The sequence below is a fragment of the Dipodomys merriami genome, unplaced genomic scaffold (genome assembly GCF_024711535.1).
Source record: "Dipodomys merriami isolate MVZ:Mamm:240054 unplaced genomic scaffold, mDipMer1.0.p SCAF_55, whole genome shotgun sequence".
In the NCBI taxonomy this organism is placed as follows: Eukaryota; Metazoa; Chordata; class Mammalia; order Rodentia; family Heteromyidae; genus Dipodomys; species Dipodomys merriami.
Genome location: NW_027206124.1, coordinates 5,341,955 through 5,357,347, shown reverse-complemented (window position 1 = coordinate 5,357,347; position 15,393 = coordinate 5,341,955). Strand labels below are relative to the sequence as shown.

General features: G+C 57.4%; 1 protein-coding gene across 1 annotated transcript; it reads left to right on the top strand.

Moving 5' to 3' along the window:
- Window positions 1-161: 161 nt before the first annotated feature.
- Window positions 162-12,581, top strand: A4galt (alpha 1,4-galactosyltransferase (P1PK blood group)). Its single transcript, XM_069999896.1, has 2 exons — window positions 162-171; window positions 11,386-12,581. Exon 2 carries the CDS (start codon window positions 11,431-11,433, stop codon window positions 12,481-12,483), a length of 1,053 nt encoding a protein of 350 aa, XP_069855997.1. The 5' UTR covers window positions 162-171; window positions 11,386-11,430; the 3' UTR covers window positions 12,484-12,581.
- Window positions 12,582-15,393: the final 2,812 nt, after the last annotated feature.

The window sequence follows — 15,393 nt, the reverse complement described above, 5'->3', positions numbered from 1 at the left end:
TCGGGGAGCCCGGGGTGCGGGGCGGGGTGCGGGGTCCCGCGGGGCGCGGGGTGCGGGACCGCGGGGCGGGGCGGGGCGGGGCGGCGCTGTCCCCGCCCCGGGGCTCGGCGCGGCCCTTAGCCTCCGCCCGCCGCGGCCGCCATCCGCTGCCGGCCGCCGCGGGAGCCGGAGGTACGAGGGGCGGCGGGCGGGGTGCGGCCTCCGCCGCCGGGGACACCTGTTCCCGGGCCGCGTCCGTGCGCGCTGCGGCCCCGCGCCCCGACCCGGCTCCCCGCGAGGTTGAGCGGGGCGGCTCGGGGCGCCTCCGCCGCGGGCCGGGACGAGAGGCCGGGGTCCCACCGCCCCGCGGGCCTGGGCGTCGGGGATGCGGGGCGGGAGCGGCAGCCGCGGAGCCCGGGCGGCGGTGCGGGCGGGCGGGCGGGCGGGAGCCTCGTCCCCCCCCCCCGGCTTCCCCCCCTCCCGGCGGGCCCCGCCGCCCCCTTCAGATGGGGAGACTGAGGCCCACGTGGAGAGAGGGCCGGAGATCCGATCCGATCCGCGGCCAGACCTGCCCACGCCGCCCGAGGCCGGGGCGACCCCCGCTCGGGACCCCTCCCGCCCCGCGCCCCGCGCCCCCCTCCCCGCGCCCCGCGCCCCGCGCCCCGCGGGTGATGGGCTCGCGAGGCCGCCCCGGGGCGCGCGTCCCGCTGTCCCCGCCGCTCCCGCCCGGGCGCCGCAGCCGCAGCCGCTCCGCTGCCGGCGGGTCCGCGGTTGCCCGGGGGTCGGAGTCTTCGCGGCCGCCTCCAGCCCCGGACCTCGGCCGCCCGCGGAGCGAAGGGCGCGGGCCCGCGCCTGGCGAGGCCCGGGGGTTCTTTCTTGAAGCCCCTGGTTCGCTCCTGGCTTCTCCCTGGTCCCTCCGAGCAGCAGGTGATGGATTAGACAGACGGACGGACGGGGGGTGGGGGGACGCACGCGTCTGCGCGCAGCCTCTCCTGGCTCAAGGCTGGCGCCCTACCGCTTGGGCCATGCCTCCAGCTCAGCTTTTTGCTCTAACTGGCGATGGAGCCAGATGGGCTTTTCTACCCGGGATGGCTTCTAAATGCAGCCCGCAGACCTCAGCTTCCTGAGTCGCTGGGATGGAAGCCCTGAGTCACTGGTGCCTGGCTTTGTGCTGTCCTTTTGCTAGCAGAGTCTGAGGTGGCATCCGGATATCACAGAGGCAGGAAGTTGCCTATGTTTGGGGTTTCTTTAACTTACATTTCTTAGTTTCATATAATGTCACATTGAAGCCTTGCATACATTTATGCATGGCTGTGAATTGGAGGGGACAGGGACAAACCTGTTACTATGGACAAACTTCTAGATGGTTCTATGAGCACTATGGAGGAAGGGAGGCACCCACATTTCCCCAGGTTGACAGTGATCCAAAAGAGCCTAGCTGATACCTGGTGCTGGTGACTCACGCCCATTATCCTCGCTATCCAAGAGGCTAAGACCTGAGGATCATGGTTCAAAGCCAGCCTGGGCAGGAAAGTCCATGAGACTCTTTATCGCCAATGAACTCCAAAACGTTGGAACTGGAGCCATGTGGTAGCTCCAGTGGTAGCCTTGCAAGGCCCTCAGTTCAAGCCCTAGGATGGGTGTGTGAGTGTACACACTCATGCACACACACACACACACACACACACACACACACACACACACACACACACACACACACACACACACACACACACACACACACACACACACACACACACACACACACACACACACACACACACCTGGCTGAGACCAGGAGACTGTGGTCCAGGGAATTGGCTTGTTTCCAGGAGCCTCAGGGAAGAACAAAGCTCTGGGGCCCCCTCAGCTCTCATGCCAGCTGCGCCCTGCTGTTTGTCCGCCCCCCCACCCCTGTGCTGCTTACCTGGGGCTCCCCGAGAACCCAGGCAGGAAGCAGGTGTTAGAACCTCCTTGTCACACAGGAGGAGGGTCTGGCTGAGGCCAGCGCACCCCAGTCTGAAGCTCTGTTTCTATTTTGGGGAGAAGCGGCACCCTACTAGTGTATGACTCCTCCTCTCTTCTGCTGGATGGACCTCTGGGCCCGCGGAGTGGGAGTTGCCTGTGGGACGGGGCAGCTCCTGCGCTCCGGAGGAACCCGCACCCGGGAGCCCTCTGCAGACCTCAGCTGACAAAGGCGGATGTGGGTGATAAGCGACTGTGGCAGGAAAAGCGCAGTCCTTGCTCTTTCTTGAGTGAAAAGCCAGAACTCATTATTTCAGCTGTAGGAACAAAGCCCAGACACCTCTACATTCTTGGGGTCCACAAGTTTCATTTGTTCCTTCCCAAGGGACTGTGGGGAAGCCTCCTGAGTTGAGGATGTCCATCCACTGAGCCCCATCGGTGCCACACCCCGAAACCCTCCTCCCTCCTCTCCACTGAGAGTCCAGCGTTGCTAGTGAGGAGACAGAACCAAGCTTCTCCACATTGACAGTAACAGGGAACCCCCTGCACAGGACATCCCCTCCCCCGGGACTTGGGGGTGCATAAGCACACCCCTTCCACCCCTGCTGGTCCTCCAGTAGAAGCCTGGGTCTCCATTTCAGTGTGTGTGTGTTGGTATTGAGCTTGAACTCACAGTTGGGCTGAGCCACAGCTCCACTTCCTGCTTTTTGGGGTTCATTGGAAAGAAGAATCTCACAGACATTCTTGTCCAAGCTGGCTTCGAACCTCCATCCTCAGATCTTTGCCTCCTGCATAGCTAGGATTACAGGCATGAGCCACCAGCACGCAGCTGGTTTCTGAAGTCAAAGATTGCACCATCTTTGACCCCAGGAGACGGATTTCCAGGAAGCAGTTCTCTAGAAGTAATTAAGGATGGCCTGAAAGACGTTAAGTGGTGCGAACACAAGCCATACCCATTCATCTCCGGCATGCTCATAAAAGCTGAGAAGCAGCCACATCCGCTAGGACCCCGGTGGATGGAGGCTATTTGAGGATGGGACCTATACTCACTGTGGAATCTGCCTAGATGCCCCACACATACCCCACCCCACGATGCTGAAGTCCCTCGTGTAAACCATGTGGCATTACTGGGGCTGGAATTCTGAATCTTGCATTTGCTACGCTGGACTGGTGCTCGACCCTTGAACCACTCCATCAGCCCCTGACTATTCTGAAGATAGAGTCTTGTAAACTTTTTTTTTTTTTTTTGGTCATAGGGCTTGAGCCCTGGGCCTGGGCGCTGTCCCTCAGCTCTTCAGCATCAGGTGAGCATTCTACCACATGAGCCACAGCGCCACTTCCGGTTTTCTAGTGTTTCGTTGGAGGTAAGAGTCTCACGGACTTTCCTGCCCAGGCTGGCTTTGAATCGTGATCCTCAGATCTCAGCCTCCTGAATAGGATTACAGGCATGAGCCACCAGTGCCCGGCTACTTCCTTCCCAGGCTGGCCTCAAAGCTTGATCCTTTAGATCTCAGCCTCCTGAGTAGTTAGGATTTACAAGCGTGAGCTACCAAGGTGCCTGGCTTAAAATATCTCTGTTTACATGTAAAGTATACAGTATTGTAAATGTTCTAAGCACATCATCACATACACTAATTAAAGAATTACTGGTATTTAAACATATTTCCAGTGCCTTCCCCTCAACCAGCTGAATTACTGGTATTTATCATTTGGTGCTTTGGACACGCCAAGAGTGTTCTACGTGAGAGCCACACCTGGTCCTCCGCACGCTTTAACCTGTCTGTACAGGACTCATATTACCAAATGCAGGGTAGACAATTGTCATACTATATTGTTAGGAAGGAGCCTCTTCATGTTCTGCAGAGACACATTATGTTTTTGCTAATTATTTTAAAATTCACAGATGGATAAATGGTGACTCCAGAAGGCTCAGTGTTTACGACTGCCTCAGTGGTGTGTACTTTTCCCATCTTTCTGTCTGTCTGCGAGTACAGTTGTGGAGCCTTTGGAAATGTGGACAGTGTGCAGCCACCGCCGCCACCTCGTTTGAGAGCATAGGCCCAGGGTGGGGTTTTTTGTGTTTGTGCTTGCTTGTGGCTTGGTTTTGTTTTTGTACTGGTCCTAGGGCTTTAACTCAGGGCCTAGGTGCTATCCCCTGAACTTCATGTTGCTCAAGGCTAGTGCTCTACCACTTGGGCCACAGCGCCACTCTGACTTTTTGGAAGTTTATTGGAGATTAAGAGTCTCATGGATTTACCTGCCGGGGCTGATGTGAAAGGGAGATCCTCAGATCTCAGCCTCCTGAGTAGCTAGGATTAAAAGTGTGAGCCACCAGCACCTGGCTTATTGTTAGTCTTTACTACAAGAAGAGGCACGAGGGAGGGAGGGAGGGAGGGGAAAAAAAAGGAGCGAGTCAAGCAACACAATAACTTATAAGTAGGACAAAAACTCGGGAGTGTAACTCAGGAGGAACTTCTGGATCCAGCATCTGCAGATGTGCTTTGGTCTGGGGACAAGCTCTCCTTGTTGCGTGTAGCAGATGTGTGCTCTCAGCAGACCTGGAAGGATCTGGTGGCGCACCAAGCAGCATGGCGCCGGCACAGCCGTCCGCGGGAACTCCCCGCCTCCGTGAGCCTGGAAGGGCCGGCTGGGCACCGGGGGCTCACACTGCCATCCCAGCCACTCTGGAGGCTGAGATCTGAGGACGGAGGTTTAAAGCCAGGCCCGGCAGAGTCACCTATGAGACTCTGATCTTGCATGAACTACCAAAAAGCCAGAGGTGGAGCTGGAGTTCACATGGTAGGTGCTAACTTTGAGCAGAGAAGCCAAATGAGGACGTGAGGACCTTGTCCTTCAAGGCCCAGTGTGAGCACAAAAGAGGAAGGAGGCAAGCCGAGGTCTGGCGGGGGCGGGGGGGGGGGGGGGGCTAAGGCTCCTGGCTGGGGAACACAAGGCCTGAAAGCAGTGGCGGGGCAGGATCTCCCCCTTCAGTGCCCACAGCTTGTAGTTTACCCAGCATTCCTCTCTCTCAGTTCTGTTTGATCTTGGCCTTGTGGGAGAGATAGCCATTCTTTAACTTGCTGCACGGGTGCGTGTAGAGGGACGGTGTGAGGGCTACGCTGACAGCCAACACTGGCGCTCTCCCCTGCCCTTCATGCTGTATCTACAACCTCACCAGGAAAAAGACCTTGGGGCCCAGCACGGGTGCCTCTCACCTGTAATCTCTGCTACTCAGGACGCTGAGATCTGAAGGATCTCCATTCAAAGCCAGCCCAGGCAGGAAAGTCTGTGAGACGTTTATCTCCAATGCACCCGCTAGAAAACAGGAAATAGTGCTGTGGCTCAAAGTGGGCCAGTGCTTGCCTGGAATCAAAAGAGCTCAGGGACAGCACCCAGGCCCAGAGTTCAAGGCCCATCACACACACACACACACACACACACACACACACACACACACACACACACACGATCTTGGGGGCTCACACCTGTAATCCTAGTTCAAGCCCCATCACACACACACACACACACACACCCCACTGGGTTTTTATAACCTTTACAGTGGCCAAGCAAATCGGTGGCCCAGCACAGGTGTAGGGCAGATGTGAGAGAAGGGCAGAGAGGCTTGGAGGTGGAGCCTGTGGGGTCCTGGCAGCTGTCCCGGCCCCTCGCTGCCCCTGAGAGACACCACTTGACCTCAGCCTCCACATGGTAACACGCACCCACCCACCACCTGGCTAGAAAAATGTGCCAGCGAGGTGTTTGTGTTTGGCATTTGGCAAGTCTGATTGGTGAACGATACTATCTCAACATTTTGATTGGCATCTCTCTTATGAAAAAAGAAAGACCCTGGGTGTGGCATGCTGTGTTAAGGGTCATGCCTGGCACACGTGGGAGTGTCCTCTGCCCATCTCCTCCTTCCTTCCTTCCTTTCTTCCTTTTGTTATGGGGCTTGAACTCTGGGTCTGGGCACTGTCCCTCAGCTCTTCAGCTCAAGACTGTTGCTCTACCACTTGAGCCACAGCACCACTTTTGGTTTTCTGGTAGTTAATTGGAGATAAGAGTCTCATGGACTTTACTGCTCAGGCAGGCTTTGAACTCTGATCCTCAGATCTCAGCCTCCTGAGTAGCTAGGATTATAGGCATGAGCCACTGGCACCCTGCCTTTCTCCCCTTGTATAAGGAGAAAAATCACAGCTCCTATCTTTCTGCTGTGATTTCTGTCGCTGTGATCCACAGCGCCACTGCTGGTTTTCTGGTGGTTAATTGGAGATAAGAGTCTCACAGACTTTCCTGCCTGGGCTGGCTTTGAACCTCAGTCCTCAGATCTCAGCCTCCTGAATAGCTACAGGCGTGAGCCATCAGCACCCAGCCCAGCTTGTTTTCTTTACAGTTTCTGGAATTTAGACATGATTAGGAAAACTTTGCCAACCCCAAAGTTATAAATCATCTGCCCATGTTTTATTCAATAATTTTATGGGTTTTCTTATTTATACTTGGAATTTATCCTCAGATGTAATCTCACGAACATACCCAACCTGTTCTGACCCCGTGGGGCCACCTCAGCTGCCCACGATCTGATATGTAAAGGCTTATTTTATCCTGTGGATTTGAGACTTGACTGTGAGTTCAAGTTCCTTACTATTTCCAAGATTTCTTTTGCTTTGTTGATCTGACCGCTGGCGTGCAAGGCGACAGTGCTTTAGTCATTACTGCTGTTTGGGGTGTCTGCCGGCCAATGCTTCCTCCCTTGTTTGTTCATCCTTCTCATATTTTCCTGTACCTTTCTGCTTGTTTTTCTATACCAATATCAGAGTCATATCTAATTGTACAATCGCATGCCATTTATACATTGCCTTAGAGAACAAAGAGAAGCAGGACATCTTTATGAGCGGAATCTTCTATCCAGAATTCCAGTAGTAAAGTATGTCTTTCTCTTGGTTCATGGTTGCTTGTGTTTCTCGGCGGCTTGAAGAATTTGCTCACGGAATTTGAACTTTGGTGTTCTGTTTTGTGTTCTGGTTGCCAGTACTTACTGGGGCTTGAACTCAGAGCCTTGGGCTCTCCCTTGCTTTTTTCCTCTCTCTCAAAACTGGTGCTTTACCACTTGAGATACAGCTTCACTTCCAGATTTTTGATGATTAATTGGAGATAAGTTCAGACTGGCTTCAAATCTCTATCCTCAAATCTCAGCCTCCGAAGTAGCTGGGATTACAGGTATGAGCCACCAGCACCTGGTACCAATTTTTTTAAATTAACACTAGGGATAACTGAGTGGTTTTTCTCCTTAGATTGATTAGCATAATTAATTGTGTTAGTGAGTTCCTAATAGCAAACCATCCTGCAATAGAATTACAGGCCTGAGCCACTCCTGCTGGCACCTAGATGTTGGACTTGATTGAGCCTTTTGGAGTTGTGACAGGATGTCTGTGTTAAGCCATCAAGTTTGGCAGCCACGGGACACCAATCCAGGAAGATCCAGAGAGATTCAGTAAGAACTGGCCTGTTTTGCCCTCCATCTGTCCCTGGCTGAGCAGACACGTCCCCAGGGTTCTGTGTCCTGCTAGAAACAAGTAGTTTCAGGCCCTGCCTGCAGGGGGCGCTCCAGACCCAGGGTCCTGTCCCCTTCCCCCCCCCCCCCCCCCAACCAGGCCACTGCTATGGGACTTGGACTGAGTGTCCTCGGCTCTCCTGATCTGTCACCATCGGAACACCCAGCCTGCCCCTCACCTGCCCTTCACGGCCTGCCTGACATGGCACCCTGGCCATGGATGGACTCAGAGCAGGGGGTGACTGGTTGTCCCCCAGCCTCCACGGGGCCCTGTGAGGCCCCGGCTGACAGGGCCTGGGCGTGGTGGTCACAGACCCCACGCGGGGCCCCTGAGCGTGCTTTGGGCCTGAGATCACACGGGAATTGGGCTGTGGCCAACTCGGCCTTGTACAGAGTATCTAATCCTGGTTCTTGGGCTTCCACACCAAATATGGTGGGCCCTAGGTCTGGCAGCCACCCAGTGGTGGTGAGCGTGGGCACGCCCCGCCCCCGCCAGGGAACTGCCACCTCTGGTCCAGCACCACAGGGTCCCAAGCAGCTGGGGCTGCACACAACTCACACCGCCGGTCCCTCTTGTTTTCCCTTCTGGCCCTTGGTCCTTGATTTGTGGCTACTCTGTTCTAAGTCGGTCCACTGGCTTCCTGACCGTTCACTTCCTGCCTTGCCCTTTCTCTATTTATTTACTTTGCGCCAGTCTTGGGGTTTGAACTCGGGGCCTGGGTGCTGTCCCTGAGCGTTTTCACTCAAGGCTAGCACTTGAGCCACAGCTCCACTCCTGGCCTTGTGGTGGTTAATTGGAGATAAAAGTCTCCCAGAGCTGGGCGCCGGTGGCTCACTCCTGTAATCCTAGCTACTCAGGAGGCTGAGCTCTGAGGATCACGGTTCAAAGCCAGCCCGGGCAGGAAAGTCTATGAAACTCTTAGCTCCAATAAACCACCAGAAAACCAGAAGTGGTGCTATAGCTCAAGTGGTAGAGCGCTCGCCTTGAGCTGAAGAGCTGAGGGACAGTGCTCAGGCCCAGAGTTCGAGCCCCATGACTGACAAAAAATAAGTCGCCCGGACTTTCTTGCCAAGACTGGTTTCAAATCGGAATCCTCCTATCTCAGCCTCCCAAGTAACCCCTGGCAGGCAGTTTCTTTCGCTATTGCTTTCACTTCGTGTCAGGAGCCGGGCACGCTTCTGCAGGCTGACCACAAGCCCACAAGCCCATTCAAAGCATAGCTGTGCTCATACACCACACACGGTCCCCACAGAGAACTACGTGACTTAGCTTGTTTGTAGGGACTTTGTGGTGGTGCTGGGATTCGATCTCAGGGCTCTCACTTGCTAGGCAGAGGTCTCCGGTCTGAATCATGGCCATGGTCCTTTTTTGCTTTAGTTATTTTTCAGATAATGTCTTACTTTTTTGTACAAAAATAATACCTGTAGCTTTCCATGCAGCTGGGAATCACAGCTGTGAGCCGTCTGTTTACTGAGATGGGATCTCGCTCACTTTTTGCCCAAGCTGGCCTCTAACCATGATCCTCCTCAACTCTGCCTCCAGAGTAGCTGGACTCAGGCGTCACTCCTACCTCAGCCTGTTGGCCTAGCTCGGAGGCGCATTTCTAGTGTCCCCGTCTGCACATACGATTCGCCCCTGAGAGCTCGCGCCGCCTCACCCTCTGTCCTGGCCGCCTTTGCAGGTGGAGGACTGGCCGGGTCTCCAGCCCGCAGAGCGGCCATGTTCCTGCAGGCAGAGGTCAGCCCCTGAGCCAGCCTCCTGCCATGGGCTGCCCAGGCTGGCAAGCTCCCGATCTGTCACATGTAACTTCTCTGCCCTTTGCCCGCAGGATGCCAGCCATGGGGGCCGCTGTTCCTAAATTCCCGTGCCGGGCCCAGTCCCCCAACCCTTTCAGACCCGAGTTACCTGACCCTTAGGGTAGAAGTGACCCCGACGGTTTGCTGGGGTTGCGGGAGCTGAGTGCAGCCAGGGCCGGCGCAGGCCAGGTGAGAAGAGGGGGCGTGCGGTCACCGGGCGTACCAGTGGCAGCGCTCGCCGGGGAGGTGAGGGTCCCCTCATCTATAAGATGGGGGTGAGCCCTGCCCCCTCCCCTAGGGGGAGGATGGGGTTTAACTATACATGAAGGGCTGAGAAAAGTCTCCTGCCAGGGAGAGAACAGATAACCAGTATCCACCCAACGTGTGACTATATGACTTAGTCGGGTGTGGTTGTTCATGCCTGTCATCCCCGCATGTGGGAGGCCGCGGCTGGAGGATTGAGTTCAGTGAGCCCCGGGGTTGTAGCTCAGCACAGGGCTCTTGCCTGCCATGGGCGCAGCCCTGACTTCAGCAGGGGGCCTGGCGTCTCAGGCAGGGCTGACCCCGGGGCACACAGTGCCATGATCGCGACCTAGTGACCAGCAGTGATCTCCCTCGGCCCAAGGGCCGTGGCACAAGTCAAGGTCATAGCCTGGCACAACCTCCATCTCCTCCCCATCGGACCCGAGTCTGCAGGCCGCCCAGTGGCAGCACCCATCGGAGCGCCAGGACTCCGAGCTGAACGTGCGCCTGCGGCCATGGCCAAGCCAAATGGCCTCAGGCCTGTAATGGCCTGCCCTCGGCCAGCGCCAGGCCTTCATGTGGGGAGAATGTGGGACAGGGCTCCGGAAGCAGGCGGGGGAGGGGCAGACCCCCCAAGCAGCAGCAGGCCTCTGTGCCTCTGGGGGTTGCAGGGAGGGGGAGTTACCCACCCCCCCACCCTGGGGCTGTGGCTGCACTGAAAGGGATACATAGTCCCCCACTTGTCACAGAACAAAGGGAGCATGCGCCCTTTAACTAGAGAGCAGCTAGCTGGCCAGCATCCAGAGCCCTGGGCTTCGGAAACTGCTCTGGGCGGTTTGGTGGTGAGCTCCTTCCTTCCTTCCTTCCTTCCTTCCTTCCTTCCTTCCTTCCTTCCTTCCTTCCTTCCTTCTCTCTCTTTTCTTTCCCTTCCTTCCTCCTCTCCCTCCCTCCTTCCTGTCTCTCTCCCTCCTTCCTCCTTCCTCTTTTCCTTCCCTCCATCCCTCCTTCCTGCCTCCCTCCCTCCTTCTTCCTTCTTTCTTTCCCTCCCTCCTTTCCTTCTCTTCCTCCCTCCCTCCTTCCTCCTGTCTGCCTTCCTTCCCCTCCATCCCTTCCTTCCTTCCTTCTTTCTCCTTTCTTTTTGTATCTGTGTTACGGCTTGAACCCAGGGCCTTGCATTATCAATTTTTCTCATAGCTAGCACTCTACCACTGGTACCACATCTCCAGTCCAACTTTTCTTTTGCCAGTTCTGGGGCTTCAACTCAGGGTCCAGGCACTGTCCCTGAGCCTCTATGTGCTCAAGGCTAGCGCTCTGCCACTTGAGCCACAGCGCCATTTCCAGTTTTTCTGCTTATGTGGTGCTGAGGAACCAAACCTAGGGCTTCATGCGTGCTGGGCAAACACTCTACCACTAAGCTACATTCCAAACCCAAGTCTAACATTGTGTGTGTGTGTGTGTGTGTGTGTGTGTGTGTGTGTGTGTGTGTGTGTGTGTGTGCACTAAGTGTGGCTTGAACTCAAACCCAAGTCTAACGTGTGTGTGTGTGTGTGTGTGTGTGTGTGCGCGCGCTGATAAGTGTGGCTTGAACTCAGGTCCTGGGCGCTATCCCTTAGCTTTTATACTCAAAGCTGGTGCTCTACCATGTATGCCACAGCTCCACTTCTAACTGTTTCACGGTTAATCGGAGATAAGAATCTCGTGAAGTTTCCAGGCTGGCTTCATCCATGATCCCTGTATCTCGGCCTCCTGAGTTGCTGGGATCCCAGGCGTGAGCCCCAGAGCCCGGCTCTGTGTGCCTTGTGGGCTGGGGTGCCCCTGTGCGGCCAGCCTGACCCAGGTCTTCTCTCTTGCAGAACGGCCGGTTCCTGTGGGCAGCTCTTGCTGTGATCGGGGTGATCATGCTCAAGCCCCCCGGCTGCCTGCTGCGGCTGCTCAAGGGCACCCCCAGACAGTGCGTCTGCACCTGGTTCATCATCGGCTTCAAGTTCACCTTCGTCCTCTCCATCATGATCTACTGGAACATTCTGGGCGAGCCCAGGGAGCAAACCCACCTGCCTGTGGGTGCCCCCTGTCCCCACCTGGCCCCCTCCAACCTGCCCCCCAGCACCCCGGCCCCGGGCAGCATCTTTTTCCTGGAGACGTCTGAGCGGACCAATCCCAACTTTCTGTTCATGTGTTCGGTGGAGTCGGCGGCCAGGGCGCACCCCGAGTCCCAGGTGGTGGTGCTGATGAAGGGGCTCCCGGGCGGCAACGCCCCCCTGCCCCGGCACCTGGGCACCTCGCTTCTGAGCTGCTTCCCCAACGTGCAGCTGCTGCGGCTGGACCTGGAGGAGCTGTTCGGCGGCACCCCGCTGGCCGCCTGGCACGCGGCCAGGCGCTGGCGCTGGCAGCCCAACCTGCTGCCCGTGCTCTCGGACGCCGCCAGGATCGCCCTGCTCTGGAAGTTCGGTGGCATCTACCTAGACACGGACTTCATCGTCCTCAGGAGTCTCAAGAACCTCACCAACACGCTGGGGACCCAGTCCCGCTACCTCCTCAACGGCGCCTTCCTGGCCTTCGAGCGCCAGCACGAGTTCCTGGCGCTGTGCATGCGCGACTTCGTGGCGCACTACAACGCCTGGGTGTGGGGCCACCAGGGTCCCCAGTTACTCACCCGGGTCTTCAAAAGATGGTGTTCCATCCGCAGCCTGGGGGACAGCCACACCTGCCGCGGGGTCACAGCGCTGCCCCGCGAGGCCTTCTACCCCATCTCCTGGCAGAACTGGAAGAAATATTTCGAGGACATCAGCGCGCAGGAGCTGGCCCGGCTGCTCAATGCCACCTACGCCGTCCACGTGTGGAACAAGAAGAGCCACGGCACGCACCTGCGGGCCACGTCCCAGGCGCTGCTGGCCCAGCTCCACGCGCGCTACTGCCCCACCACCCACGAGGCCATGAAGATGTATTTGTGAGGCCCGCCAGCCTGCCAGGCCTCTGCCCCCGTCCCTGGGGAAAGCACGGGGCGGGGCTGGGGACGGCACATGCCCAGTGCCCCGGACGGAGGGCCTGCACACTGGCAGTTCCTCTCACTGGCCGGCAGGAAGCGAGTAACAAACGGGAAGGCACGGCTGGTTGCTGTGGCTCACTCCTGTAATCTACTACTACTCAGGAGGCTGAGATCTGAGGATCATGGGTCAAAGGCAGCCTGGGCAGTCGGTGAGACTCTTATCTCCAATGAACCAACAGAAAACCAGAACTGGTGCTGTGGCTCAAAGGGGTAGAGCATTAGCTTTGAGCAAAAGTGTTTAGGAACAGCACCCAGGCCCAGAGTTCAAGTTCCATGACCAACAAAAAAGTTCAAAACAAAACAGGAAGGCATGGTGGCTCACGCCTGTTATCCCATCTACTCAGGAGGCTGAGATCTGAGGATCGTGGTTCAAAGCCAGCCTGGGCAGGAAAGTCCATGAGACTTATCTACAATAAACCACCAGAAAACTTGAAGTGGCGCTGTGGCTCAAGCGGTAGAACACTAGCCTTGAGCTGAAGAGCTCAGGGACAGCGTCCAGGCCCAGAGTTCAAGTCCCACAACTGACCAAAAAAAAGGAAAAAAGGAAGGCACGTGCCTGGTGACACTGGGGAGCCAGGGTGCCCCAGAAGCTGGGCAAAGAGGAGGAGGAAGTTGGGAAGAGCCCCAGGACAGGTGAGGAGGAAGCGAGGGAGAGCTGGGCCAACACGGCCCCGGCCTGGGCGGGACGGTTTTTGGAGGGGGGGAGGGGCCAATGTCTGCTCTGGGAGCCGCATGCTCTCTTACCAGCCTGCTCCGCGCAGCTGCCCACTCTCACTGCCCGCTCTCACGGCCCAGGGTGCTGGCGTTCTTTTGGCTCAGGAGGCTCATCTCCAAGATACTCCCTCCCTGGTATAAACAGGCATTATGCTAATAAAGTGACTCACTGACGTCTCCTGCTTTGTCCTCGACCCCGCCCCCGTGAGTGCCCTCGAGGGGTGGGGGAAGTGGCTGGGTGGGGGCCATGTCACTGGGTTGTACCGGCCATGGTTGACAGGTGGGGTTCCCTCCATGATGGGGGCTTCTGCAGCGTTGGAGGGAAGAGTCTGTCGCCCATCCTCGTGTCTTTGACTTCCACCCACAATGAGCTGGAGTCTGTTTGGGTTTTGTTTGTTGTGCCAGTGCTGGGACTTGAACCCAGGGCCTGGGCACTGTCCCTGAGCTTTCTTTTTTGAAGGCTGGTGCTCTGCCACTTGAGCCACAGCACCACTTCTGCCTGCTTGGTGATTAATTAGAGCCTCCTGGACCTCCCTGCCTGGGGCTGGCTTCGAACTGTGATCCTCAGTTCTCAGCCTCCTGAGTGGCTAGGATGACAGGCGTCAGGCACAGTGCCTGGCACGGGTTTGCTGTGATGCAGCTGTGAGTAGCCAGGGCAACATGGCAGCCCTGGGCCTGGGAGAGGCTTCCTGGGGACGGCTCAGCCACAGCCTGAGAGGGAGATGGGTGCCACTGGGTGGCCCCAGGGCAGGGCCAGAGGGAAGAGTAGTCAGGGCGGGGCTCCATCTGGGTCCAGTTGTGGCATTGGCCTCTGAGCCCTTCCAGGGGGACAGGCTGCTGTTCGCGACTCTGGGGGTCACTGGCAGCAGAAGGAGGAGGTGATCTCTGAGCTTTGGACCCCCCCCCTCTGCCTGGGGAGGAGGTGAGCCGCCCAGCTCTCAGAGTATTCAAGGGCAGGTGGTAGGGGCTGGGAAGGTGGCTCAGTGGTAGAGCGCTTGCCTTGCATGCATGAGGCCCTGGCTTCGATTCCTCAGCACCACATAAGCAGAAAAGGCAGAAATGGCACTGTGGCTCAAGTGGTAGAGCGCTAGCCTTGAGCTGAAGAGCTGAGGGACAGCGCCCAGGCCCAGAGTTCAGGCCCCACAACCAACAACAAAAAAAAGAGCATGTGGTACTTCTGATGAAGTACACTGTGACAAGCACAGTGGATGATTAGCTACTTATTTGTCTGGCATAAAATTAGCAACATGATCATCACATAGAGCCCAGGGTGAGCCAGCACGCTGGGTGAAGCGAAGCCTCATTCCCGCTCCGGCCCCACCCGAGCCTCATCCGTGTAGCTCCCTGCGGCCACAGAGCGCATCCTGACCCCTGAGCCTCATGCGCAGCCCGCCCCCCCCAGGTGTGGCGCCTCTGTCCAGCTGAGCTGCATACGCTTGGCTGTTCCCTCCCTCCCCCCCCCCCCCCCCCCCGCCAGCCCCACAGGTCTAGGCCTCATCCATGCAAGTTGACCTGTTCCCTGCAGAGGTCTTGGGGAGCCCAGCCCCTCTCAGGGTCTCAAAGGGAGTCATCCATCCAGATAGCTCTGTGGGGGCCTCATGAACCCCCCCCCACACACACGCGGCATGGAGCTGAGGGAGGGACCCTGGCCCACATTGATGCGAGGTCATTGGCCACTGGACACCTAACCCAGTGGTCAGCCAGAGCATAGTGTGCAGCTGCCCAGTACTGGTACCAAAGGAGGAAGAAGAGGAGGAGGAGGAGGATAGGGGACGAGCCTCCTAGCACAGACACACAATGAACGTGTTCTATAATTCTAGCTCCACTTACTCCCTGGGGAAACGGAGGCAAGTAGGGTGCAGTGCTGGGATCAGAACTCAGTGCCCTGCACTTAGAGCGGGAGGAAGCCGGTGCCAGGCGGGGGCTGAGAGCCGCAGTGGCTGTTCTCAGCCTAGAGCCACACACCAGAGAGCCTTGCCCAGGCTGCCGGAGCGGGGTCTTCGGCCTGATCCTGGAGGGTCCCCCACGCTTCCTCCAGCTGCAGCCCAAGTTCCCCTTTGTGGCTGAGAGCTCTGGCAGCCCGGCTTGCCCCCCCCCTCTG